General features: G+C 37.6%; 1 protein-coding gene across 7 annotated transcripts in view; it reads left to right on the top strand.

Annotated features, from left to right (window-relative positions):
- Positions 1-23,734, top strand: part of LOC108699189 (pecanex-like protein 1) — a 101,002-nt gene extending 77,268 nt beyond the window's left edge. For 6 of the 7 annotated variants that reach the window (XM_018231092.2, XM_018231094.2, XM_018231093.2 and 3 more), the window contains 12 exons: positions 689-747; positions 1,019-1,234; positions 1,660-1,913; positions 3,558-3,788; positions 4,793-4,893; positions 7,115-7,265; positions 8,567-8,797; positions 9,527-9,801; positions 10,584-10,792; positions 10,948-11,375; positions 16,531-16,671; positions 17,885-23,734. In XM_018231092.2, the coding sequence (XP_018086581.1) occupies positions 689-747; positions 1,019-1,234; positions 1,660-1,913; positions 3,558-3,788; positions 4,793-4,893; positions 7,115-7,265; positions 8,567-8,797; positions 9,527-9,801; positions 10,584-10,792; positions 10,948-11,375; positions 16,531-16,671; positions 17,885-18,025 (2,437 nt within the window). In that variant the 3' untranslated portion in view covers positions 18,026-23,734. Of the gene's footprint in view, positions 1-688; positions 748-1,018; positions 1,235-1,659; positions 1,914-3,557; positions 3,789-4,792; positions 4,894-7,114; positions 7,266-8,566; positions 8,798-9,526; positions 9,802-10,583; positions 10,793-10,947; positions 11,376-16,530; positions 16,996-17,884 lie in introns of those variants that run through there. The other variant, XM_041573297.1, reaches the window with a different exon arrangement.
- Positions 23,735-24,570: the final 836 nt, after the last annotated feature.

The raw sequence follows: 24,570 nt of genomic DNA, 5'->3' as shown, positions 1-24,570 counted from the left end.
AGTTCTGATGAAACTTGCACCTAAATATAGAAAAACTATTTGCTCATGTATCTTACCAAAAAAAAAATCTATATATATCTCTAGAGTGTGAGAGAGAGAAGCTTTCCCCCCTCCCCATCTGTATGTCTGTTATGTCACAGGAAATAAGCGTAAAAAATATTGTGTTGACACTTAAATCCACGTTTTCCTTGAATTGCTGTTAACGCCATAGACATGTTTTGTGGAGTATAGTCTGAGTTATAAGAGAGGTTATTTTGTGTTATAATTCAGTTTGGCCTTGCAGCCTGTATTGCTGGTGTTGAACAGAGCAATGAAATATACATTGTGCTTCTACAGATCATTTCAAATGACATCCATATAATCCAGTAAAACTGTAACCAAACTAACCTAAAATGTTGCTAGAAGCTTGTTTAACTTTTAACCGGCAATACCTTTTGAAGAAAGTGTCTGTATTGTAGTAACCTTGCACTCAGCAAGAAATGATTTCATGCACTAAATCTTTAAATCCAGTATTGGTTGGTACACTAATATGTAATGGGGGCCTAAATTTGAGTCTGCTTACATTTTTATAACAAAACTCGAGGTAGACGGCACTTCTGGACAAAGTTTAATATGGCAGGTTGCTGGACAGGAACCCCATTTTTAAAATTGTGTTGTGTGTCTGATTTGTTACAATTTCTCTCTCTAGTACAAAGAGAGTTGACCACTCGAACACAAGATTAGCCTCTCAGCTTGACAGAAATCCAGGTATTTCACTTTTAATTCACTTGTATTTTTGACGTTCTTGATACTGAGGGGCCTATTTAATAACATTCAAATTTATTTATTTATTTATTTATTTATTTTTTACAAATCAATTTTTTTTCTCTAAAAATGTTTGTTTTACTCTAAAGAAAAAAAAATGGACATTTATAAAGGGTAAAACCCATGGAAAACTCAAATCCAAAGCTTTTTAACTTTGATTTTAGTGAATTTTCTGTTCCCTCATTACCTTTTATTAATGGTGAAATCTGTCTAGGTTCAGATGACAACAACTTGAATTCCATATTTTATGAGCATCTCACACGCTCCCTTCAGCATAGTTTGTGTGGTGACCTATTGCTTGGCCGCTGGGGAAATTACAATACAGGGGATTGCTTTATTCTGGCCTCGGATTATCTCAATGCCTTGGTGCACCTTATCGAAATAGGCAATGGCCTTGTAACTTTCCAGCTAAGAGGACTAGAGTTCAGAGGTAATGGTTCATTTACATATTTTATTCTTTCTTTCTAAGCTCGTTTTTAGCTTGTGCTGGAAACTGCAGCAAGACATCTTATGAGCAGTTATCACCCAGAAATCTGTCTCTCTGTTTTGGGTGTAACGTTTTTTGTGTATTCCGGAATACCCGTCAACTATTGCACTTTTACCAGACTACTGCAAGAGACTATATTTGTTTTTCTTTGCAGTCACTTTGACAAATTAACCTTATGGCATACATTTTGTAGTGTTCATATTCACTAGCTCATACTTGATTTGTAGGCACTTCGATATTGAATGCTTTTCTACTGCCATTGCTTCTTTAATAAGTGTTTGTTGACTTGGACTATGGGTGGGTAATGGACTGTTGGAAAACTAGGCACTGATGCTTTAAAACCTCATAACTTTTGTTTCTTAACCTAGGTACATACTGCCAGCAACGTGAAGTTGAAGCAATCACTGAGGGCGTAGAGGAAGATGAAGGCTTTTGCTGTTGCGAGCCTGGACATATTCCACATATGCTGTCTTTCAACGCTGCTTTTGGGCAGCGCTGGCTGGCATGGGAAGTCTTGGTTACAAAGTATGTTCTTGAAGGTTACAGCATCACAGACAACAGTGCAGCCTCTATGCTTCAAGTGTTTGACCTTCGCAGAATCCTCACTACCTATTATGTTAAGGTTAGAACTCTTTCTAATGCTTCTATTTAAAAAAAAAAAAAAAAAAATAGCCAAACTTATTGGCTTTTCTCTGTGATTGCCTTCAGTTATGCCCTCAGTAGCTCCCTATCATCTTTCCTGCTGATTCACAGCACATGCTCAATGTTGGTGTCAGTTACCTGAGCTTAGGGACCTACTCGCAATATAATGTGTATATATAGAATTTCATGGTACAAAGTTGATTAGTAATTAATTCAGATTATCATATATTTCCAAAACCAGTGTAATTTGCATCAGAGTTGAATATTCAGCCCTGTAGCATCATCTTTTAATTAATCAACCTCTTCTGCTTGATGATTTGTGCCGACCCCTAAGATTACCTCTGCTCAGAGCACACAGAGTATGTGCTACCTGCTTCTTCGCTTTGAATATCTGGATATCTTTGTACAGGGCTGAGCATTATCTGAAGTGGCGCTAAACTCTAATAGGAACAAGGCTTTCCTGCACTTTGTATATAGTTATTTAATTTTTGGCAAGGTTTCTTAAAGGGGTTTTTCACCTTCCAAACACTTTTTTTCAGTTCAGTTGTTTCCACCAGAAATATTGACTTTTTTTCAGTTGCTTTCCACCGGTTTTCCACAATTGAAGTTGAAAGTTTGTTTGTCTCTGGTGTTTATCGCTGGCAATTCAGTGATCCAGTGCAGGTTCTGAACTGTTACAATTTGCTACATTAGTTGTAAAATTTCTCAGCAGCATTTGTGGAGAATTAGCAACTATTGTATCCATTATAACAGCTGCCTTTAATAAAACAAGCATTCTGCTCAGCAGGGACAAAGATAATAAATGCATTAACTAATGTATCAATTTAGAACAGGTTCCAGAGTTGGTGACCCCCATCCCAGAGATTAAGAAAGACTTAAAGGAACAGGAACGTCAAAAAATAGAAGTGTTTTAAAGTAATGAAAATATAATGCAGTGTTGCCCTGTACTGGTAAAACTGGTGTGTTTGCTTAAGAAACACTACTATTGTTTATATAAATAAGCTGCTGTGTAGCAATGGGGGCAGCCATTCAAAGTAGAAAAGGCTCAGGTTACACAGCAGATAGCAGATAAGCTCTGTCTGTCTAATGGTGTTATCTGTTATACATTCGTTATCCTGTGCCATATAGCCGTTTTTCAATTTACGCCATTACTCCACAGCAGCTTATTTATATGAACTTTTGTAGTTTTTCTGAAGCAAACAGATCAGATTTACCAGTGAAGGGCAACACTACATGATATTTTCATTACTTTAAAACACTTAATTTTTTTGGTGTTACTGTTCCTTTAAACGCACCTGTTGGCAAAAGTATTATCCCCAACCAAGGCTAATAGAGCCTGGGGATAATATTTTTGCCCAACAGGTGGCCTTTAAGAAGGCAAAGAATGAAACTTTAAGCTACAATATTATAAAAATGGTCACAAATAGAAAGTCAGTTTTAAGTCTTTTATTTCTAGTGAACTATTTGACAAAGACAACAGCAATAGTGTTGGAAGGTGGACAATCCTTTTAATACTTGGACCAGCTAACAAATAAAGGTTCATTGAAATAAGAGAGACCATTTGTTCATAATCGCACGTCTGCATGATTAATTTTTTTTTTTCTCTTTTTTATTTTGTCTTTAGGGCATTATATACTATGTGACTGCATCTGCAAAACTGGAAGAGTGGTTAACAAATGAAACAATGCAGGAAGGTCTTCGGCAGTGTTCTGACCATTGTTATGTGGATGTAGATCCAACTTTCAACCCTAATATTGATGAAGACTATGACCTTCGTTTAGCTGGCATTTCCCGGGAGAGCTTCTGTGCAAGCTACCTTAACTGGATCAAGTACTGTTCCTCTAGAAGGGAGAAGGTAGGCAAAAAAACGAATACTTATATGCATTAAGGTGATTATAGATATAATATTTTATAACTGTGATGTCTGAAGCAAGGATAAATACTACGTGTAAATTTGCAATGCACTAGTAAGACCTTTAGTTTGTGGTCAGAACATTTTCAACATGAGTTCACTGATTATGCTTAAAGGAGAAGGAAAGGTTAAAACTAAGTAAGCCTGATCAGAAAGGTCCATCTAAATATACCAATAAACCAATAGTGCTGCTCTGAGTCCCCTGTCAAAAGAAACACTGCATTTCTTTCCTTCTTTTGTTTACACATGGGCTTCTGTATCAGACTTCCTGCCTTCAGCTTAAACCTCATTGCCCTGGGCAAGAGCATGCTCAGTTTGCTCCTCTTCCCCTCCCTTCTCTGCTGGAATCTGAGCCCAGAGCAGGGAGAGACTCAGGCAGGAAGTGATGTCACACCATGTTAATACTGCAGCTCCTATCCTAAACAAACAGAGAGTTTCTAGAGCTTTTTACTCAGGTATGGTAAAACATTCAACAGAATAAATATAGCATTCTAGCTTGCACTATTGCAGATAATCTATTGGCAATAAAATGCCTCTGTAGCTTTCCTTCTCCTTTAATATAGTTTTTGCCTTTTGCTTTAATATTGAAAAATCAATGTATTTTATAATTTTTTCAACGCAATAAGACAAACTGTGTTATTTAAGGTATATATAAGGTAGTTAACAAGGTTACCAGTGCAGAAATATTCCCCCTGCATAATGTATTCTTGCTAACATCTAATTTACCTCACAAGGGCCACACATGCTTCAATTTCATTTTTTAGCTCAGAAATTAAAAAAAAAAAAGGTAAAAAGTAATTTCAGCACATTTCCTTTTTGTTGAACTTAAGTTGAATAGGTGTTATACTGCTTTTTTTAAAGTAAAGATCCTTCTGCATTTTAGCAACTTGCCCACCACCGTGGTATTCTAATAAACCAATGTTTTGTTTTGCTTTGTTTTCTGGTAGCCTCTTGATGCTGAAAAGGATTCACCTTTGGTAACACTTTGTTATGGGCTCTGTATTTTGGGGAGAAGAGCACTTGGTACAGCTTCTCATCACATGTCCAGGTAGTTCATATACACAATTTTAAATACTTTGTGTTTCTCGCCACTGTTGTCATTGCGTCTAAGCATTCCACTGAATGTTTGGCCATTTTTAGTAAAGATTTTGCTAGGAATAATAGAGGACAAATGGTGGTTATCCACTCTGCTGATTACCTTGGGTAATGCTACTGTAACCATAACAATTAAATCTCAACTTTCATTAGTAAAACATATTATTAAAGTTTTAAATGAAATATAATTTTCATACAACATTAAAGGAACAGTAACGCCAAAAAAATGAAACTGTTTTAAAATAATTACCATACAATATATTGTAAGCATGTACTAGCAAAAGCTGTGTGTTTGCTTCAGAAATACTAGACTACTATAGTTTATATAAACAAGCTGGAAAAAAGATGGAAAGAAGTTTCATAGCACATAACAGATAAGCCCTGTCCAAAACAATGGTGTTTTGTTGGTTATCTGCTATGTAACCTGTGCCTTTTTTTCCAGCAGCTTGATATTTACACAGCAGCTTATTTATACAAACTGTAGTAGTCTTCGGAAGCAAACACACTTGTTTTACCAGTGCAGAGCAACAGTAAATTATATTTTCATTACTTTGATACACTTTCATTTTTTGGTGTTACTGTTCATTTAAGATAACATTCAATTTAATTTAAAGGTTGGCCAAAACCAGTTATTGGTTTAAGTGCATGAAGGTTGATGTCACATACAATTCAAAGGCACCCCTGCTGCTGTCTGTGTGAACTCATCCATACGGAATGGTTAAAACGATGGTGATTTTGCAGCAGCGTCTCGCTTAAATGAAAACAGCAGTGCCCTAAGCCTGATTCTTTCCATTCTTGAGCTGAGTTGTAACACTTTGTGACAACATGTTGCCATAAAATCCGTAGATGCGGTTTTTGTCCTGTTTGTGTAGCAATGACTTTATTCTCTCTCTCTCTCTTTTTTTTTTTATAGTCTTAACAGCTGTTTACTTCCTATTCTGGCTTCTGATGTATTTGTCTTGCTACTGTGTCACTGTCAAAAAAAATGCATTTAGATTTCTTTAATTTTAGACTGCAAAACTGCCTAAAGATTATATTTTACACTGCTTATTACATCATGTTATAATGGTATACCTCCATGTAGATAAATGAGATTCTTCCAGCTGGTTTATTTTCGGTTGACATAAAATCCAATTGCAGATGAATGGAAATATGATAATTCTTGGCCTTTTGCGATTAGGCCAATTCATCATTCTACACTCTTAAATTAACTTGCTAGTTGCCTTATAAGGATGTATCTAATTATTATAGAAATGCACAGATCTGACTGCCTATAATAAGATATTATTTTTTATAATAAGATATATAATGGCTTTGAATGACCTGATTCCTGTTTTGTCAAAGGGGAAGTAAAGTCTAAAATAGAATAAGGCTAGTAATACTGAACTGTATTTTGTATACTAAACATGAACTTACTGCACCACAAGCCTAATCAAACAAATGATTTATGCTTTCAAAGTTGGTCACAGGGGGTCACCATCTTGTAACTTTGTTACATCTTCGCAAGACCAAGACTGTGCACATGCTCAGTGTGGTCTGGGCTGTTTAGGGATCGTCATAAATGATCAAAATGGCACAAGTCAAATAATATCTGCCAGAAGCCGATACAGCAAAACTGATTAATAATCAGAATATGCAGACTGCACTGGGTCCTGTGTTGTCATGTAATCTAATGTGGATTTTATAGTTTTGGTATTGTTTAATACAGACTTTCTCCAACTCTGCAGAACCAGTGGCTGCAGCAAAATAATCCTCCAAATAGAATCCCAGTTTATCTGTTTAAATCTGGCTCCATGATCTTCATCCCTGCAGCTGGAATTGGAAATAGTAAAGGGGATGTAAAGGCAAAAATAAAATACAATACAAATCTCTACACAGTAGCTGACTGCTCTACAGGGAAACAAACAAAGCTGCTTGAGTTCTGCATGACTGGGAAGTAAGGTGCGGGCTCCCCATGCTGTTAATATGTGATTTTTCCCTGTAGAGCAGTAAGTAAATGAAGGGAGAATTTCACTGTATACAGTCAGGTTTCTTATAAAAAGGTACACATTTTTTAATTAGTTATATTGGAGATAGGTTTCTTTTTCATTAAAGAAAGTAAAAATGGGATTTTATTTTTTTTGCCTTTACATGCTCTTTAAATGCTAATTCATCTTATTGTACACATCTTACAGCAATTTGGAGTCCTTTCTTTATGGTCTACATGCCTTGTTTAAAGGAGATTTCCGCATATCATCTCTCCGCGATGAGTGGATTTTTGCTGATATGGAGCTTTTAAGAAAAGTTGTAGTTCCCGGCATACGCATGTCCCTAAAACTTCATCAGGTAATTATACCATTCAGGTGTTTTCTCACTTATCAAACACTTATAGAGCACTCAAGCTAAATTATTCTTGCAAATGAAATTAGGAAAATCTTAACAGCAAGACTTCTCTTACATCTGTTAGATTTGGAGTGTGGGGATTACACATTGAACCCAACAGCAACACCTAGAGTACATAATTTTTTCATTGGTCATGTCATTGAATTTATAATAATATTTTAAATAAATATGTTGGGAACTAAGCTACACTAACAAACAATGTCAATAATTATTATTGCATTCTTAGGATAGAAAGTACAATGTATTATTGCTGCTAGTAGTCATTTTGTATACCTAATAAAATTACCATTTGCGCAGTGCCTCTGCTGTATGCATTAAAGGGAGTGTCACCCCCAAAAATAATTTTGCCTAAGAAAAGAAAACCTAATTCTAAGCAACATTGCAATACACATTCATTATATTTCTGCACAGACTGTTAATACAATGTAAAACAAGGCAGCTGATTAACAGACCTGTCTTTGCTGGGTAACCAAGACTCTTGCAACCTGGTTTAAAAAGTAACAACCGGTAGTTAAAGGGATACTGTCATGGGAAAAACATTTTTTTTTCAAAATGAATCCGTTAATAGTGCTGCTCCAGCAGAATTCTGCACTGAAATCCATTTCTCAAAAGAGCAAACAGATTTTTTAATATTCAATTTTGAAATCTGACATGGGGCTAGACATATTGTCAATTTCCCAGCTGCCCCAAGTCATGTGACTTGTGCTCTGATAAACTTCAATCACTCTTTACTGCTGTACTGCAAGTTGGAGTGATATCACCCCCCTCTCTTTTTCCCCCCAGCAGCCAAACAAAAGATCAATGGGAAGGTAACCAGATAGCAGCTCCCTAACACAAGATAACAGCTGCCTGGTAGATCTAAGAACAACACTCAATAGTAAAAACCCATGTCCCACTGAGACACATTCAGTTACATTGAGAAGGAAAAACAGCAGTCTGCCAGAAAGCATTTCTCTCCTAAAGTGCAGGCACAAGTCACATGACTGGGGGCAGCTGGGAAATTGACAAAATGTCTAGCCCCATGTCCGATTTCAAAATTGAATATAAAAAAATCTGTTTGCTGTTGAGAAATGGATTTCAGTGAAGAATTCTGCTGGAGTAGCACTATTAACTGATGGCATTTGAAAAAAAAATGTTTTCCGATGACAGGATCCCTTTAAGCAAATGATGCTTTCAGTAGTGCTATTTTGCTATTTTTTTTTAATATTGCATTATGCTTGAAACTGGGCTTTTTTCTCTTTAAGGACCACTTTACATCTCCAGATGAGTATGATGATCCTGCAGTTTTGTATGAAGCCATTATGTCTCATGAGCAGAACCTTGTTATTGCGCATGAGGGAGATCCAGCATGGAGGAGTGCCGTTCTTTCCAACTCACCCTCACTTCTTGCACTGCGCCATGTGATGGATGATGGAACTAACGAATACAAGATCATAATGTTAAATAAACGCTATCTAAGTTTTAGAGTCATTAAGGTGAGTCTATTTGTTGGTGATCCTGTAATCATCGTCTGCATGTCTAAGGCTATAAAAAAAAATATATAGCTAGCTTCTAGCAATAGTCACAATATTTATTTAATCTTACTGCCCTGTTTATAGCTACACCTTTGTGTTTATATGTTGTAAAACAACAGGTACATTTGTGGTGCTCTGTAAATAAATACAGTACAGTTCAGAGGAAAAATTTAACTGTATTTACTTTTTAAATACTAAGAAGTAACATGGCAGTAATTGTCATACTTTGCTGCCCATGCACTAGTCTCTGCAGTCAATACTGTTAGGCACTGTACTCTCACTGCTACTGCCGCCATGCCATCAGCAGAAAATAAAATTACTTTAGTGATGCAAAGATATTGGGAGCAGTATAAGTGGCTATTCTTTGAAAACAGGATAGCCATTATTAAGCCATTAATTCTTAACCTTGCACCTGTTATAAAAGACAACTTCTTTCTTATTAAAGCAGAAGGAAAGCTACGGAAACAGTTTATTGCCAATAGATTAGCCACACTAGTACAAGCTATACCACTATATTTATTCTGCAGAATGCTTTACCATACCTGAGTAATCAGCTGTAGAAGCTCTCTGTTTGTTTAGGATAGCAACTGCCATATTAACTTGGTGTGACATCACTTCTTGCCTGAGTCTCTCCCTGCTTGTTCATAGCTCTGGTCAGATTTGCGTAGCATTTCTCCTCTTGCTTCCCAGGTAAACAAGGAGTGTGTGCGGGGCTTATGGGCTGGTCAGCAACAAGAGTTGGTTTTCCTTCGTAATCGGAACCCTGAAAGAGGAAGCATCCAAAATGCTAAGCAAGCTCTCCGGAATATGATCAATTCCTCATGCGACCAACCTATCGGATACCCTATTTATGTTTCCCCTCTGACAACCTCTTATTCAGACAGCCATGATCAGCTTAAAAAGATATTTGGTGGGCCAATTAGTTTGGCCAATATCCAGAACTTTATTGTATCAACATGGCACAGGTGAGAATTTATAAATCACAATATTGCTACTTTTACATGAATAGCCCAGAACAGCAGGAAGATTTTCATAAGGTAGGTTTACAGCTTTCTGTAATTTACTTTGGAAAGCACTTAATTAAAATTGGCTCTCTGTTTTATTTATGATAAATTAACACTAGTAGGGTATTTGATGCCCTGCATATGTCTTCTCTGCGCATGTATTTCCACTCACCCTTTCTCTGATTAGACAAACATTGTTGTATTTTTTCTATTAAAGGGGAAATGCAGTATTAAATTAACTTTTAGGATGGTATACATTCGCCTACTCTATGCAACTTTTTCGTTCTGATGTCGGTGCTGCTGCCAGGTTAATCTGGGATTTATTCCTGGCAACCCGACATCGTTCTAAACTGGTATGCTACAGAAACATCTAAAAACCATTGAGTAAGTGAAGAACTAAAAGATAAAATAAATAAATGGTCATTTTATTGTGATCTTCCCCATCTTAGTGTTGAGTTGTGCTGATAATGGGCTATTAAAGATGCACACACTCTTATTTGCGGTCATGTTATTTAATATAATGGTAATAGGGAATATACTTCACAGTATGAGTTTTTTTTTTTTGTATGTGAAAGGTAACATTGCTTAAACTTCCTGTTTCCTTTGTTATCTGTGGGCTAACTGCACAGTGCAACGTTCATGCTCTATTAGAAATTATAAATCACATTTTATAAATATATTTGTATAGTTTAACTTTGGCACATGTTTTGATCACTGATAAAAACACATTTCTGCTTTTTCAGGTTAAGGAAAGGTTGTGGGGCAGGATGCAATAGTGGTGGCAATATTGAAGACTCTGACACTGGAGGCGGGACCTCCATAAATAGCAACAATCCACCAAATGCAAATGACACTCAGAGCAGTGTATCACAAGTTGGTGTCCCAGCTGGAACAGGACATGTGCCCAATGCACGGCTCCAGCCTCCAGGGATGCCTCATCCATCAACACTAGGTACACAAAACAGACAAGTACCAACTCTTGGAAAGTGCACATTTGTCCTATAGAATCAAAATGTACATTAAATGTTACCAATAGGTTATATTGATAATTTTTTATGTTAAAAATCCCATTTTGACAAACCACAACTTGTTGGTTTTTCTCTACAGGAACCAGTCACAGCTCCCACTCCATGCAGTCAAGCCTTGTCAGACATTCCCCAGCTCGTGGATCAGTAGCAAGTCAATCATCTTACTGCTACAACAGCCGTCACTCATCACTAAGAACATCCACAACAGGATTTGTGCCTTGTAGGCGCTCCTCTACCAGCCAGATATCGCTTCGCAATCTCCCCTCATCCATTCAGTCCCGTCTTTCCATGGTGAACCAAACAGACCCCACAGGACAGTCCGTTTTGGTTGGCCTTCCTTCCTCCAGCAGCTCAAGCCAGAGCATACCTGCATGCAAAAGACACACCTTAGTGGGCTTTTTGGAAACAGAACGTGGCAATAACCTCACTGAAACACAATCCTGTGGCAATTCTAGTCCAGCAACCCATTCAAGAGCCAAAAAGGAAGAGGTTGTTTACAGAGTCCAGGTAATGTCTAGAGGAAAATATTTTTAGCAAACCAACGTAGGCCTTTCCTAGACCCTCCTCATGTTTATATTCTTACATCTTACAAAAGTTTTAGAAGGCATAAAGCCGGTCTGATCAGGTTCCACCACCGTAGAGACAACTTTGACAAGACGTTTAGCTAAAATTTTTGCAAGAATTTTAATTTCCATATTGAGTAACGAGATTGGCCTATAAGAGGAGCACAGTGTGGGGTCCTTCCCTGGCTGGGGGATGACCACAATTGTCGCATCCGAGCGTTTTAGGGAGAGAGAAATTTTCAAAGGCATACATCAGGGTTTCATGCAATTTGGGGACTATCTCGCGTAAATGAATACGGTACCATTCTATAACAAAGCCATCCGGGCCCGGGGATTTGCCGGATGGGAAGGATAGTATGGCTTCGGCAATCTCAAGAGGGGAAATCGGGGAATCCATGTACTTTGCTTGCTGAGGTGAGATATTCGGAATGGGAATCCCATTAAGATACTCGTGGAGGTCAGCATTAGAGTAGTGCGCAGTAGAGGTGTAAAGAGAGGAGTAAAACTTACTGAATTCTAAGGCTATCTCAGACGGAGAGGTCAACACGTCCCCCGTTGAGGAGAGTATCCTGGGGACAGCAGAAGTACCATAAGGAGGATTGGCTAGGAAAGCTAGGGGCTTGCCATTTTTATTACCATATGCAAACGTAGTGCTGGTGGCATGTAGAAGTTGCTTTTTAGTCAGCTCTATCCTATGCAAACTGAGGTGTCTAAGAGCAGCAGTGAATTCCCCATGCGTCTGTGGCGTGGGATTGGCAATATATTCCGTTTCAGGTTTGGGTAACTGCCATTTCTAAGTGGTGTAGGATTTCTTTGGAGGTGTTTCTAGCCCTGGCCACTGCAGCCATTAGGGTACCTCGGGAGACCGCCTTAAAAGCCTCCCAAGTAGTCGAGGGATCCGCAGAACCATAATTCACACTCCAATATTGTGCGACAGAATCAGCAGATTCCCCGACCACACTAGAGTCCTTCAACCAGTATGGGCTCAGCCGCCAAGTTCTATGTGCGGGGTCGGAGAGGAGGTCTAACGAAAGAAGCAAAGGGGCATGATCTGAAATTCCCCGTGGCAAATATCCAACCTCTCGAACTTTAGGGAGGAGATCTGAAGAAACCAGTGCAAGATCTATTCGAGATAATGACTGATAGGTAGTAGAATAGCAGGAGAATTGTCTGCGCTCTGGATACTTCCAGCGCCATACATCCACCAAATTATAGGCCCGGGCCCAATCAGCAAGTTTAGAGGTAGTCACTGTAGGAGCGGACAGCCTATCCAACAGAGGGTTACAACAATTGTTAAAGTCACCCATAATACACACCGGGGCGGGGGGCAGTTGCAGCAGTGCTTGATATTAGGTCATGAAGTATTGTTTCTGCGAAGGGGGGAGGGATGTAAATGTTAACTACGAGGATGGGAAATCCAGTTATAGCACACGCCAAAATTTGATATCTGCCTGATCTGTCCGAACGCACCTCCATAAGGTCAAATGGGAAGCCTTTCATAACCAGGACCGAGGTGCCCCTAGCATATGCGGAATATGTAGTATGATGAATATACGCAACCCACGGTTTCCGGAGAGCCAAGACCCAACTCCCAACTAAGTGGGTCTCCTGAAGCAGGAGAATGTGGGGGGTATAAGATTTAAGATAATTGAAAACTAATGCCCGCTTTACCTTATCGTTAAGGCCCCGAACATTCCAAGATATCAACTTAACAGCAGCCATTTGGTGTTGTGTAAAAGAGATGGGTACTCACACTAAGATGAATACATTTCAGGCTTCCACATCTTACAAAAGTTAATGCAGTTTCTATAAGCACTGTCTTGCAAACTGGAAAGCTGCTGAATAAAAAGCTAAATAACGCAAAATAATAAAAAATGAATGCCAATTGCAAATTAGCACTGAATAGCACTCTCTCCATCATACTAAAACTTAAAGTGGACCTGTCACCTACACATAAAAAACTGCATAATGAAAGTCCTCTTCAAATTAAGTATGGAACCCCAAAAAAATTTTTCATTAAAATATCCATACCTGTTATAAAGGTGTTTAAATATCTAAACTGTCAATCAACTATTAGCTGCCCCACCTCTATGCCCATGGCATAGAGGAGGGGCAGTCAATTGCTTTCACTTTCCATTCAGCACTTCCTAGATGTCACTTCTCTCCTCACATTCCCCTTCCCTCCTCAGACTCTATAATTGTTTAGGGCACTGCACATGGATATTAGGTCCCCCATTCTGGTGCATACACAAGATTTTGGGGTGATACACAATTTCCCTTAATAACCGTGTCCACAAAATGGCACCGTGTCCCAATGAGGGACCTAATGTCCATGTGCAGTGCCGTACACAATTATAGAGCCTGAGGAGGGATGGGGGAATGTGGGGAGAGCAGTGACATGTAGGAAGTGCTGAATGGAAAGTGAAAGTAATTGTCTGCCCCCTCCTCTATGCCATGGGCATAGAGGCGGGGCAGGTAATATTTGATTGACAGTTTAGATATTTAAACACCTTTATAACAGGTATGGATGTTTTAATGAAAAAAATTTTGGGGTTCCATATTTAATTTGGAAAGGACTTTCATTATGCAGTTTATGTGTAGGTGACAGGTCCACTTTAACGCAAAGGCTTTTAAGGTTTTTAACTTTACATTTTATAAGGTTAGTAAAATTTGTGTTAAATTTTTTGAGCCAGCTCTTGAGTATGAGTGCCTTTTTAATTATGCAGGCTTGTTTTTCAACTATTTTGTTTATTATAAATATACTTAACACACCGTTACTCTGGTGCATAAAAAAAACTCTGTAGGATTCTGAGCCAATAACAGGAATAATAAGCAAAGCAAATGACACAAGAAAACATAGTAAGGCAAACAAAACAGCATAGTCTGTAATAATACATGAAAAATTCATTAATATTCAAAAAGAAAAAGGCGAGTACATAGGTCCAGATTCTAATCTTGACTTGCCTTACCAGTTTGGGCAAAGATCTACCTGTGATATTTTCCGATGCTGGACAGAATAGTTGTCTTACTATATATATATATATATATTTTTTTTATGGACTCTTTTTAAAGAAGCTTTTTAAGGGGGTTATTCACCTTTGAGTTAACTTTTAGTATGATATAGACTGTGATATTTTGAGACAATTTGCATTTGGTTTTCATTTTTTATTATTTGTGGTTTCTCAGTTATTTCGCTTTTTTATTCAGCAGCTCTCCAGTTTGCAATTTCACCTGTCTTGTAACCAGGATCCAAATTACCCGAGCAACCATGCATTGATTGACTGGAATAAACAGTAACAATAAACAATAAAACATTTGTTTTTAGATGGAGTCAGTGATCCCCAGTTAAAAGCTAGAAAGAGTCGGAAGAAAAAGGCAAATAATTAAAAAACTATGAAAAAATAAATAATGAAAACCAATTGAAAAGTTGCTTACAGGTGTCCATTCTATAATATACTAATAATTAACGGAAAGGGGAACCACCCCTTTAAGAACAACAACTGTTTTTGGTGGTAAATCCTGTACATCCTGAAAAAGCAGTATTCTATAGTTTTAATTGAATATTCTTAGGAGCAAAAAGAGAACTGATCCAGAAAAATGTGTGATCTTCCTTTTTTAAATAAGAGGTTTAATAAAGGTTAAACATGAAACTATCAAGCATTATTGCAAGTGTCAAATGGAAACAGTTCTTGAAAGTACATCATGTAAAAGCCAAGAGTAGGATCTAAGAACGAAAGCACACCTGTTAGCTTTTGGAAGTTGGAATTCTTTAAGCACTCTGCAAAATACATTTATAAACTACACTTTCCAGCATCTAGAAATGCTTTTTGTCTGATCAGACCACCCAGAATCCTCCTGATGAGGCAGGTTGACTCTTCCGAATTTCGTTAATGTTCTCTTTGAGAAATAGTCACTTAAACACATGGAAACGATCCAGACACTGTTCTGCCTAATCTCTTTTCATGTGATGCTTGCAAGTATAATGTTAGCCTGTTTTTATATTTAATCAAACCCTTTCTTTGTGTATATGAGACAGATTTGAAGACCAGACTCCTGTCTTTACCAGATTTCCTGCTATTTATGGAAATCTCAACCGATGAGGATTCCTCCCTTGGCAGTTTACTTTTTGCCTGCAAGACAGTGGTGTACTTGCTAAAACTCGTAAAGGAAAAACTAGGACTGTTTTTTAAGCAATATGCCTCAGTTAATAGGGCTGCTCCAGCAGAATTGTGCATTGAAATCCGTTTTTCAAAAGCGCAAAAAGATTTTTTTTTTATACTTTGAAATCTGACGTGGACCTAGACATGGTCTTAGTTTCCCAGGTGCCCCCAGCCATGTGACTTGTGCTTTAAAAAAATTCAGTCACTCTTTACTGCTGTGTTGCAAGTTTGTATGATCTCACCCCCTTCCCTTTCCCCCCCAAAAGCCTATCAACAGTACAATGGGAAGGTAACAGGATAACCACTCCGTGACACCTGTATTGCTAAAATGCTCCTGTGCCCACCTAGTGGTAGATATGAGAACATCACTCAATAGTAAAAATCCAAGTCCCACTGCTACTCCTTCAGTTACATTGAATAGGAGAAACAACAGCTTATCTGAGCAGTTCCATCATGAAGTGCTGACTCTTTCTGAAAGTACAGGATCCGACACTATGACCTGAGATGGCTGCCTACACACCAATATTACAACTAAAAAAATAAATTTTTGGTTCAGGCATAACATTTAAAATGATAGAATGAATACTTGCAATGTACACAGTGTAATGCAGTAATAAAAAAACATGCCATTAAGTGACAGAATCTCTTTAAAATTATTACAATTTGCACCTATCTATACCATTATCTGATCAGTGAAGCGGAATGTGTGCAACTGGTTTCCAGACTTGTAAAGAAGTGTTTTACAGTGTTGCTCTATGTGTTTAACAGTGTTGCTCTAGGAAATATTATTTGTGCTTTTATATAAGAATATGTATACCCGCATTTTATTATATAAATTAACTTTAGGGGTAATGTATTGCGCAAGTGTCACTTTTTCACCATTTTTTTTTTATTTGACTCATCCTTATTCCAAAGACTAACGTGTGTTTTGGTCTGTAGATTGTGGATTCAAGCCAAGTGCTTGAAGGTGTGAATATATCCAAACGAAAGGAGCTGCAGTGGCCAGATGAGCTGGTGCGGCTAAAAGCTGGCAAGAACAGCTGGAAAGACTGGAGCCCTCAGGAAGGCATGGAAGGCCATGTAGGTTTGGCTGCTTACCATAAATATCTTCATGGGAGAAAATATTTTTCTGTTAGTTCGCAGCATTAAATGTATCCCAAAGAATGGTGGCTTTTCAGAACATTTTTTTTTTATTTTTATTTTTTTTTTCTTCTTCCCATGCATTAAAATTCTAGGCATGGACATTGTGTCACTTTAAACTTGCATGTGGAACTTTTTAAAGAAACTGAGGGGAAAGTACCTGACCAATTTTTTTCCTGAAATGATTAATGTTAAAGTTACCATAATGGACTTCCCACTGGATGCAAATATTATGTTGTTTTAATAAATGGGTTTTTTATTGCATATCCGAGCTCTCATTATTGTATGAGTATGCTGCAGCTTTCGTGTTGTCTTCCGGTCCCACCCCCTAATAGATGCCCTGAACTTGGTACAGCCTGCTGAAGAATGTAGGATGACAACTGTTGTTTTGCATAGATTGCAGCATGTGTTTTACTTGCTCTTGCGCCATATTTCAGGCTATAGCTAAACTGGTCAGAATGTCCCATTGGCTGCCATTTTAAAGTGGCATATCATGGTCAGGCTGTATATCTAATTTTTTGAAATCTGACATGGAGCTAGACATGTTCTTAGTTTCCCAGGTGCCCTCAGCCACGTGATTTGTGCTTTACTAAACTTCAGTCACTCTTTACTGCTGCATTGCAAGTTGGCGTGATATCACCCCACCCCCCCACTCTTTACCCCTAGCAGTCTTGCAACAGAACAATGGAAAGGTAAAAGGATAGCTGCTCCCTGACACCTGCATTGTGCTCCACCTAGTGGTAGATATCTCAGTCAGGCTGAGTGTATAGCTGCAGTTGAGCCAGACAGCACCTTATGGTGGATTTAACCGCGACATGTAAGCCGTGGGCAGCTTTTCTTGCCTCTTGATATTTTACCTGCTCCCCACAATTTCTCAAGTAGCCTTTGGTCCAAATATTGCTTTAACCGCCCGATTTTTCAAATCTGAATCCATTCCTGCTTAAGTCTATTCCTTTTTTTCTTGTGTATGATCATTCTGCTTTAACCCCAGATGCCAAATTTTGTCAATTGTATCAATAATCTCTTATGAGAAAAGAATGAAATATAGTCCATTCTATTTTATGACATTGGAAATGTCTAATTCTAGTCTTCCTCTTTGATCTTTCCTTCTCTTTCTCTCTCTCTCTCTATTGTCTCCTTTTGGATCTAACAGGTAATTCACCGCTGGGTGCCTTGCAGCAGAGACCCTTGTAATAGGTCCCACATTGACAAAACAATCCTGCTGATTAAGATTGAGGACAAATATGTTGCTGTGATTGAAACTGGTGTGCTTGAACTCGGAGCCGAAGTATGAGGCTGCCTTTCACCCATCTTTCGAGGACTCTGAGAGAACTGAACTGTTACAGAATTCCAGATGGATAAAAAGGGCTTTTAATTAAGCCCAATCAATGTAAAGTTATTTTTTCTGGGGTTGTTTTACTTATCTGTGGATGTTTAAAGAAGAAAAAACAAAAAAACGGTTATAAGACCATTATCTTATATGTAAAAAAAAAAAGTGAAAAAGATATAATGCTATGCATTTCATATGCTTTAAGTCAGAAACATATTGTACTTCTCTGTTCAAAAATATGATCTTCATATTTTTCTAATTTATTTGCCAAAAAAATAATTTCCATGTTCTCGTACTGCAGCATGTCTTTTTCTCACCCCCACCCCACAACTTCACCTATACAAATAGATTCCGTTCTTTTTAGAGCAGTAAATGTTTTATATACGGTAAGAAGTCTGCAAACTCGCTAAGACATTTTTTTGTGGTGAAGACTTTTGAGGAAACTGCACTAAAATCATTTTTTTCTACAACAATGCACTAAAGTCTGATATCTATTGAGATTGATATTTATAAATATATAAATATATACAGAAAATACCGTAATTTAAATTGTTTTATTATGAAAAAAAAAAAAGTCTTGTGACCCTCTCCCATTTGTTCTAGCAAGCAGTTTATGTATAAAGGCTGTTGGTTTGTTTGTGTGTACACATACAGTGCAATCAATTCACTGGAATTAAAGAAGCGTTTTTGGACTACCCAAATGTCTTATCAGTCCAGTACATTCTCAGTGGGAGGGAAGCAAAACAGGCGCTAATAGAAGGCCAAACATATAGACACACTTTGAACTACTTCTAGTAGCTTGGGCATCTTGGGAGAGTAACATTCTATAAAGGTATAGAGTCATTGCAATCATGAGCATGGAAATATGACTCCAGAAGATAAAGCCATTCTTTGTTCTTAGCTTTGTTTAGAGGAAAAGCCTATCTAAACCCATAGAGTACAGAAATGGGCATAGTTATATATCAGGGATGTGTGACCCTAAGTCTATTGCTAAACTTAAGTTTCCTGCATCTTCAGTTATTGGGGTGCCGGGTTTTGTGATTTAGCAGTAGCTAGAGATCTGTGTGTTGTACAACTCCACCCAGTTACATAGCATCCCTGGATATCAGAACTTCTAGACTGGGCTTTTAGGGTCTGGCCACACAAGCAGATTCCCTGAGGAAACTTCGAGCGACTTCGGAAAACGGCGGAAGGCAGTTCGGTGGAGATTGACACCCCGAAGAAGAGGAAATTTGTCGCTGGGGCGACTAATCTCCCTGAATCTGCTCGTGTGGCCAGACCCTTAGGGTGTGTTGTGGCATATTTTTAAGTAACTACCCAGACGAAAAAAACAAAAATGCACACACAAAATACTAAGGCTTTTGTTTGAGATGCACGGTTATTATGGTTTGTTGCTTTTTGAGTGATGTTCCCATTTGAGGCCATCAACTAGGTAATGGCACCAAAAAAATTGCAAATTATCTTTAGGGCACATTTATAAAAAAAAAAAAAAGCTAGATATTCATGCCTAATAATGCTAATGCAAGCTAATAGTTTCCCTTTGATATAAGAATGATTGCTGATCAATATTGTGCAATTAAAACGTTTGTAGTCCCAAATCCCGATTTCTGAAGTTTGTAATGTAACCATTTCTCAAGTTTCATCTTTCCAGCTCAGATCTGCCTAGATACAACTGTTGAATTGGATAGTCCAGCTTTCTTTCTTTTTTTTTTTTTTTTTTTTGGTTTATAGAAAATTCAAATGTTCAGGGTTTTTAATACGATGTTACCCGACTCCTGAAATAGCGGGAGACTGAATGGGGATGCTGGTATCCAAGAAAATTACAAGTTCAAGTATCATTCTTTGAGCAAAGTCAGTGGAAGCATAAGATACAGTGAGAATCATGGAAGAAGGGTTTATTGATTAGCGCACGGAAGGTAATGTTTCAGCAAGATAATAAACACAATAGCACGATTTGTGATAAATTAGTCTTTTCAGGTCCATTGTCAGTTATTGTCACTTTTTCCTCTTTCCACAATTTTTCTTTTTAGATTCATTGGGGTTACGGGATAAAATCCTAGTTTAGTCATGTAGACAGAAGGAAATTTAACTGTGATGTTGAGGTAAACATTTGTGCTTTTTAATATGTACAGTTGTGGGTGTATTTTCCCTTTTTCTGGTAGGGAGAAAAACCCTTCAATTTAGAAATTCTGTGGATTTTTCAGTTGCATAAATATTTCTTAATTCTGTACATGGACAGTGCCTCTGCAATCACCACATTGATAAGATGTTTATCCAGATAAAATAAAAATGACCTCTTGCTATTTAATAGTGTAGCTCAGGAATAATTTTACCTGTTGGGTTTATTGTAATTTATTTTGCTCCGTAGTGATATTTGAGGCTGGACAAAATTCCTCAAAGGCGCATACTTAGGTATGTACAGTATTTATTAAAATGGTATATAATGTGTAGTACATCAAGAGGAAAGTCAATGACAAATCATTTGTAAAATGTGCCAGAAGCAATACGGCCTGAATCATATTGTGCTGCAGAAACCCCCAGCAAATGATAGAGGTGGCAAAATAGGGAGGAAATGGGCCATTTTTTTTCTGCTTTTCTCTTAACCTTGTGATCTGCCACATTGATTCTCTAGCCAAGTCCCTACCTGCAGTATATAAGAGCATGATTGCCTGTGAGCTGTATCCTTTATCAAGCATAAGTATATACACATTTATTAACTTTTTTAATTCTATTTGTCTTTCTTGAGAGACATGGGCAGTAGCTAGTTGTCTGAATACACAGCAGAGCTATCCCTTATATGTATTCTCCTGCTATAGATTTAGGGCAATATCAGAAAGGCATCTGTCAGAAGGTAGCATTTCCTCATGGTTAGGTTGCCCTGCATTTAGGCAAGACAAAAGAGGTATTTACTAGAGTTTCTCATAGCCCTGTCTGACATTGCCCTAAAAACTCAGTGGGGCTTATTTATAAGCAGTGGGCAAGTTTGCTCCTGGGGAGTAACCCATAGAAACCAATCAGTAATTAGCTTTTTTTCAGCCAGCTGCACATTGAATACTGAAAGCAAACATCTGATTGCTTGCTATGGGTTACTGCCCTGGGGCAGATTTTGTCCAGTGCTTAGAATGCGGTAAGAATGCAAAAGGAACTTTTCTCCCCTCCCTTATGGCTGGAGCCTTTGAAACAATGGCATTTTCCAAAGATTTTAACAGGGAGTTTCTCTGCTGCTAATTTTCATTGCATACTGGCAGAATCTTATACATATAAATATTTAAAAGTCAGAATAGAAGTGAAAACATATGAATGAAATAAATCGAAACCGTGTGAGATATAAACTAGTGGGGAAAAAAAGGTACATGGATAAATATTATCATCAGTTTTCGTCATTGAAATGCAAATAGTCTAATGTATGTACTTCTAGCCTGGTGATGCCAAGAATAATATCTTAAAGGCGAGTTGGGTAAGAATTTGGATGCACCACCTACTGACTCTCCAAGATACTTCTAGAAGCCCAGTGCTGTAAGGGTGAGCTTTCAAATGAGCACTTATTTTCTTTATTGGGTATTTATCATATAATAGCAAATAAAACTATTTTATTCATAAGTCAGTAACCTTATGAGCTAGGGGAGACTAAGTATGCCTGACCAAATGTTGGATCTTAAATGGGAGCTTGGTAAGATTTAAAACACTGCTTTATAGAAATGTTCTGCTAGAATCCGAATACAATATTCTCCCACACTAGCATCTATATTCAGTGGCACCTTTTGCACACAGCTGCCAACACGTTTTCTGCCCACACTTTGGAATAATCTCCTTCTATACTGTACCAGTACCCCCCTGTAAGCATCTTTAGCCCTGAACTGGGCACTATATACAAGGAATAAATGGTGATTTGATGTAAAGTGAGCTTGGTGTATCCACTATAGTGAAGCTGATAAACTCATTTTGTCTAGCACATTCTTCTTTATAGAAATAAGTTTTCAAGTGAAAGTTGCTGAGACAAGTGGGCAGTATCAGATATTCTAGGTAAGTGTAGGTTCTTAGGTCTATTTTAAATGTTGGCTACAGAAGCATTGACTCACACTGCATTCACCAACTGCTTCTTGATTTGTAATTCCACAAGCAGCAAGTGGAGCTCTTATTTTATAACACTTTGGAACATATTTATTAACATTGGAGACAGACATCAACAGGCAATTAGATTTCAAGTCACCTAGACGGTCGAAAAAACAAAAGCAAAGATCTGATTGGCTGTTATAGGCAACATCACTGGTGATGTCACTCCTATAACTTGCTGCAGTTTGTGACAGTGTCAAAACACTGAGCAATGACTTCTGTATGAATTAATTGTGGTTATACTTAACATCATTAAACTTTATGTAGCAGAAGCAAACAATGTGATTATTAAATCATAATCAGATCACCCTGATGTTTAGTCTGCCTTCCTTCTGGAGTGCGTTCTATCACAAATGCAATGTGTCTGTTGGTAGGAGTGATCCAGCAGGTTCTAGTAGGAACCCCGCTCCACTGCCTTGAATAATAATAATGGTAGTCTCTTTAAGAAGTGGTGCTGACATAACTTCAATCATTCATGTCATTATCACTTTAAATACTGTAATCATACAGTTGAGATGATATAAATGTTGGACTACAGGTTCCAGCAGGCAGCACTTATTATAATACTCCCCCTAAGTCCTGCAAGCTTCTAGTTGGACGGTGCCATCAATGAAGGCTTATTGCTGCAAATGTTGTTCTCTAGTGCATGGTTGGTAAATGGAAGAAGTAAATGTACTTTGACTAGATTTGGATAAGCTAATAGGCAAGCAGCATGGTTTTATCTTGTCCTGGTTGCTGTTGCCTCCATTCTGTTGTTGGCACTAGCCATCTTTTTCACTTTAGCCATTCAAACTTGATTGATAACCTGTAACCTTTCCACCCATTACAACTTGATTCAATATATATTTTGTATGTGTCTAAACACTCAATTTGCCTTCTGGTTATGCAAGAGACGCCTTCATTTGGCCTTCGTTTTGTTTCTCTGTGTTGCTGCTTTGCAGTATACAGGTCTGTACATACATTCAGCTGGTTACAGTTAGTCTGTATTTAAATGTCTTGCTTTATTCTGTGAAATTCGATCTATTTATTCGTATATTCCGTGCTTAGAAAATGTTTTATAAAAAAGCTGCTCGGAAGGTTGGAGAGAGATGTGCACACTAACGTGTCATTTCCTTCCAACCTCTGTTTTGTTTTTAATACCTGGTTTTCCCAACTCCAAAACTGATATAGTATATACATATATATATATATATATAGTTTTAAAGAGAAAAAAAGTTTTAATTCAGGTAAAATATTGTTTTATTACAAAGCTAAGAATAGAAATGACTTATTTATACATGGTTGGTGGTAGCGTGGATGAGCTATCCACTGCAAAATAAAAAATGCTGTTTGGGGTATTGCTCTTTGCAGGTTCCAAAACAACTTACAGGGTTCCTACCAGCAAAAGTACAAAAAAAAACCAAATCCACCTATGGTTACATTTGTGTGTGTCTGCGTGTTCTTGAAAACAAGATGTAAATATTGTAGTTGTCGAAAATTTAAGACATTTTTTCCCAGTGTGTTGCATTATAAAGTATTGTCAGTGGGAAACACTGAGAAATAAACTGATTTTTTTTTCCATCCCTGTCGTCCTTTCCTTCTGTATTTTCAGCAATCAATTCATGTAGCACTTCTAGTATGGCGACTATAGGAGTTTTCATTGTCCTTTGTTTAAAGACTCACTTATTTCCTATGGATTTGTCCAATGGAAAATATTAAGATGTGAATATATGTTTACTTTATTTACTTTCCCCGCTGTATGTGGCAGTGCCATGAACGTCAAAGAAAAGAATTGTCACTTCACAGCGGGAACTATCCCGAAAATGTAATATAAGTTTCAGCATACTGAATTTCTGAATATCAATTAAAGAATCTGTACTATTTTGAAATCAAGTTTGTCTTCATTGTCCCTCTCTCGCCATCTGTTTCTCTTCATCTCATCTTCATGCCGTAGTTGGGTGTCAGATTTTCATTGATAGTTAGATCCAATATATCTTATAGGAGTGCTTCCTTTCCTAGCAGATATATTAGAGCTCACTCAAATCTAATAAAATAACTGACTACTAATTCTGCATGTAGAGAGACAGGATTTCTGCTAATATTGATAAAGTGAGCTCTAATTCATCTTCTAGGCAAAAGGAGCCCCCCCTCAAAAGATATATTGGATCTAACTGTCCTTTAAAATCAGACTCCCAACTCCTGAATGAAGAGAAATAAATTAGGAGAGTGAAGAGCACATTAATTGTTTCAGAAACGGTACATATTTAATTGATTATATTTAGTAAATGCTTATTTCAGTATGATGAAGCTTATATTACATTTTCATCTCCGCTATAGTTCCTCTTTAACTTTGAACCTTTAAGGGATACGGTTATGGGGAAAAAATAATTTTCTCAAAACACATCAGTTATTAGTGC

The sequence above is a fragment of the Xenopus laevis genome, chromosome 8L, assembly GCF_017654675.1.
Source record: "Xenopus laevis strain J_2021 chromosome 8L, Xenopus_laevis_v10.1, whole genome shotgun sequence".
Classification (NCBI taxonomy): Eukaryota; Metazoa; Chordata; class Amphibia; order Anura; family Pipidae; genus Xenopus; species Xenopus laevis.
The sequence above is the reverse complement of the archived record's forward strand: the minus strand, read 5'-3'. Positions and strand labels throughout refer to the sequence as shown.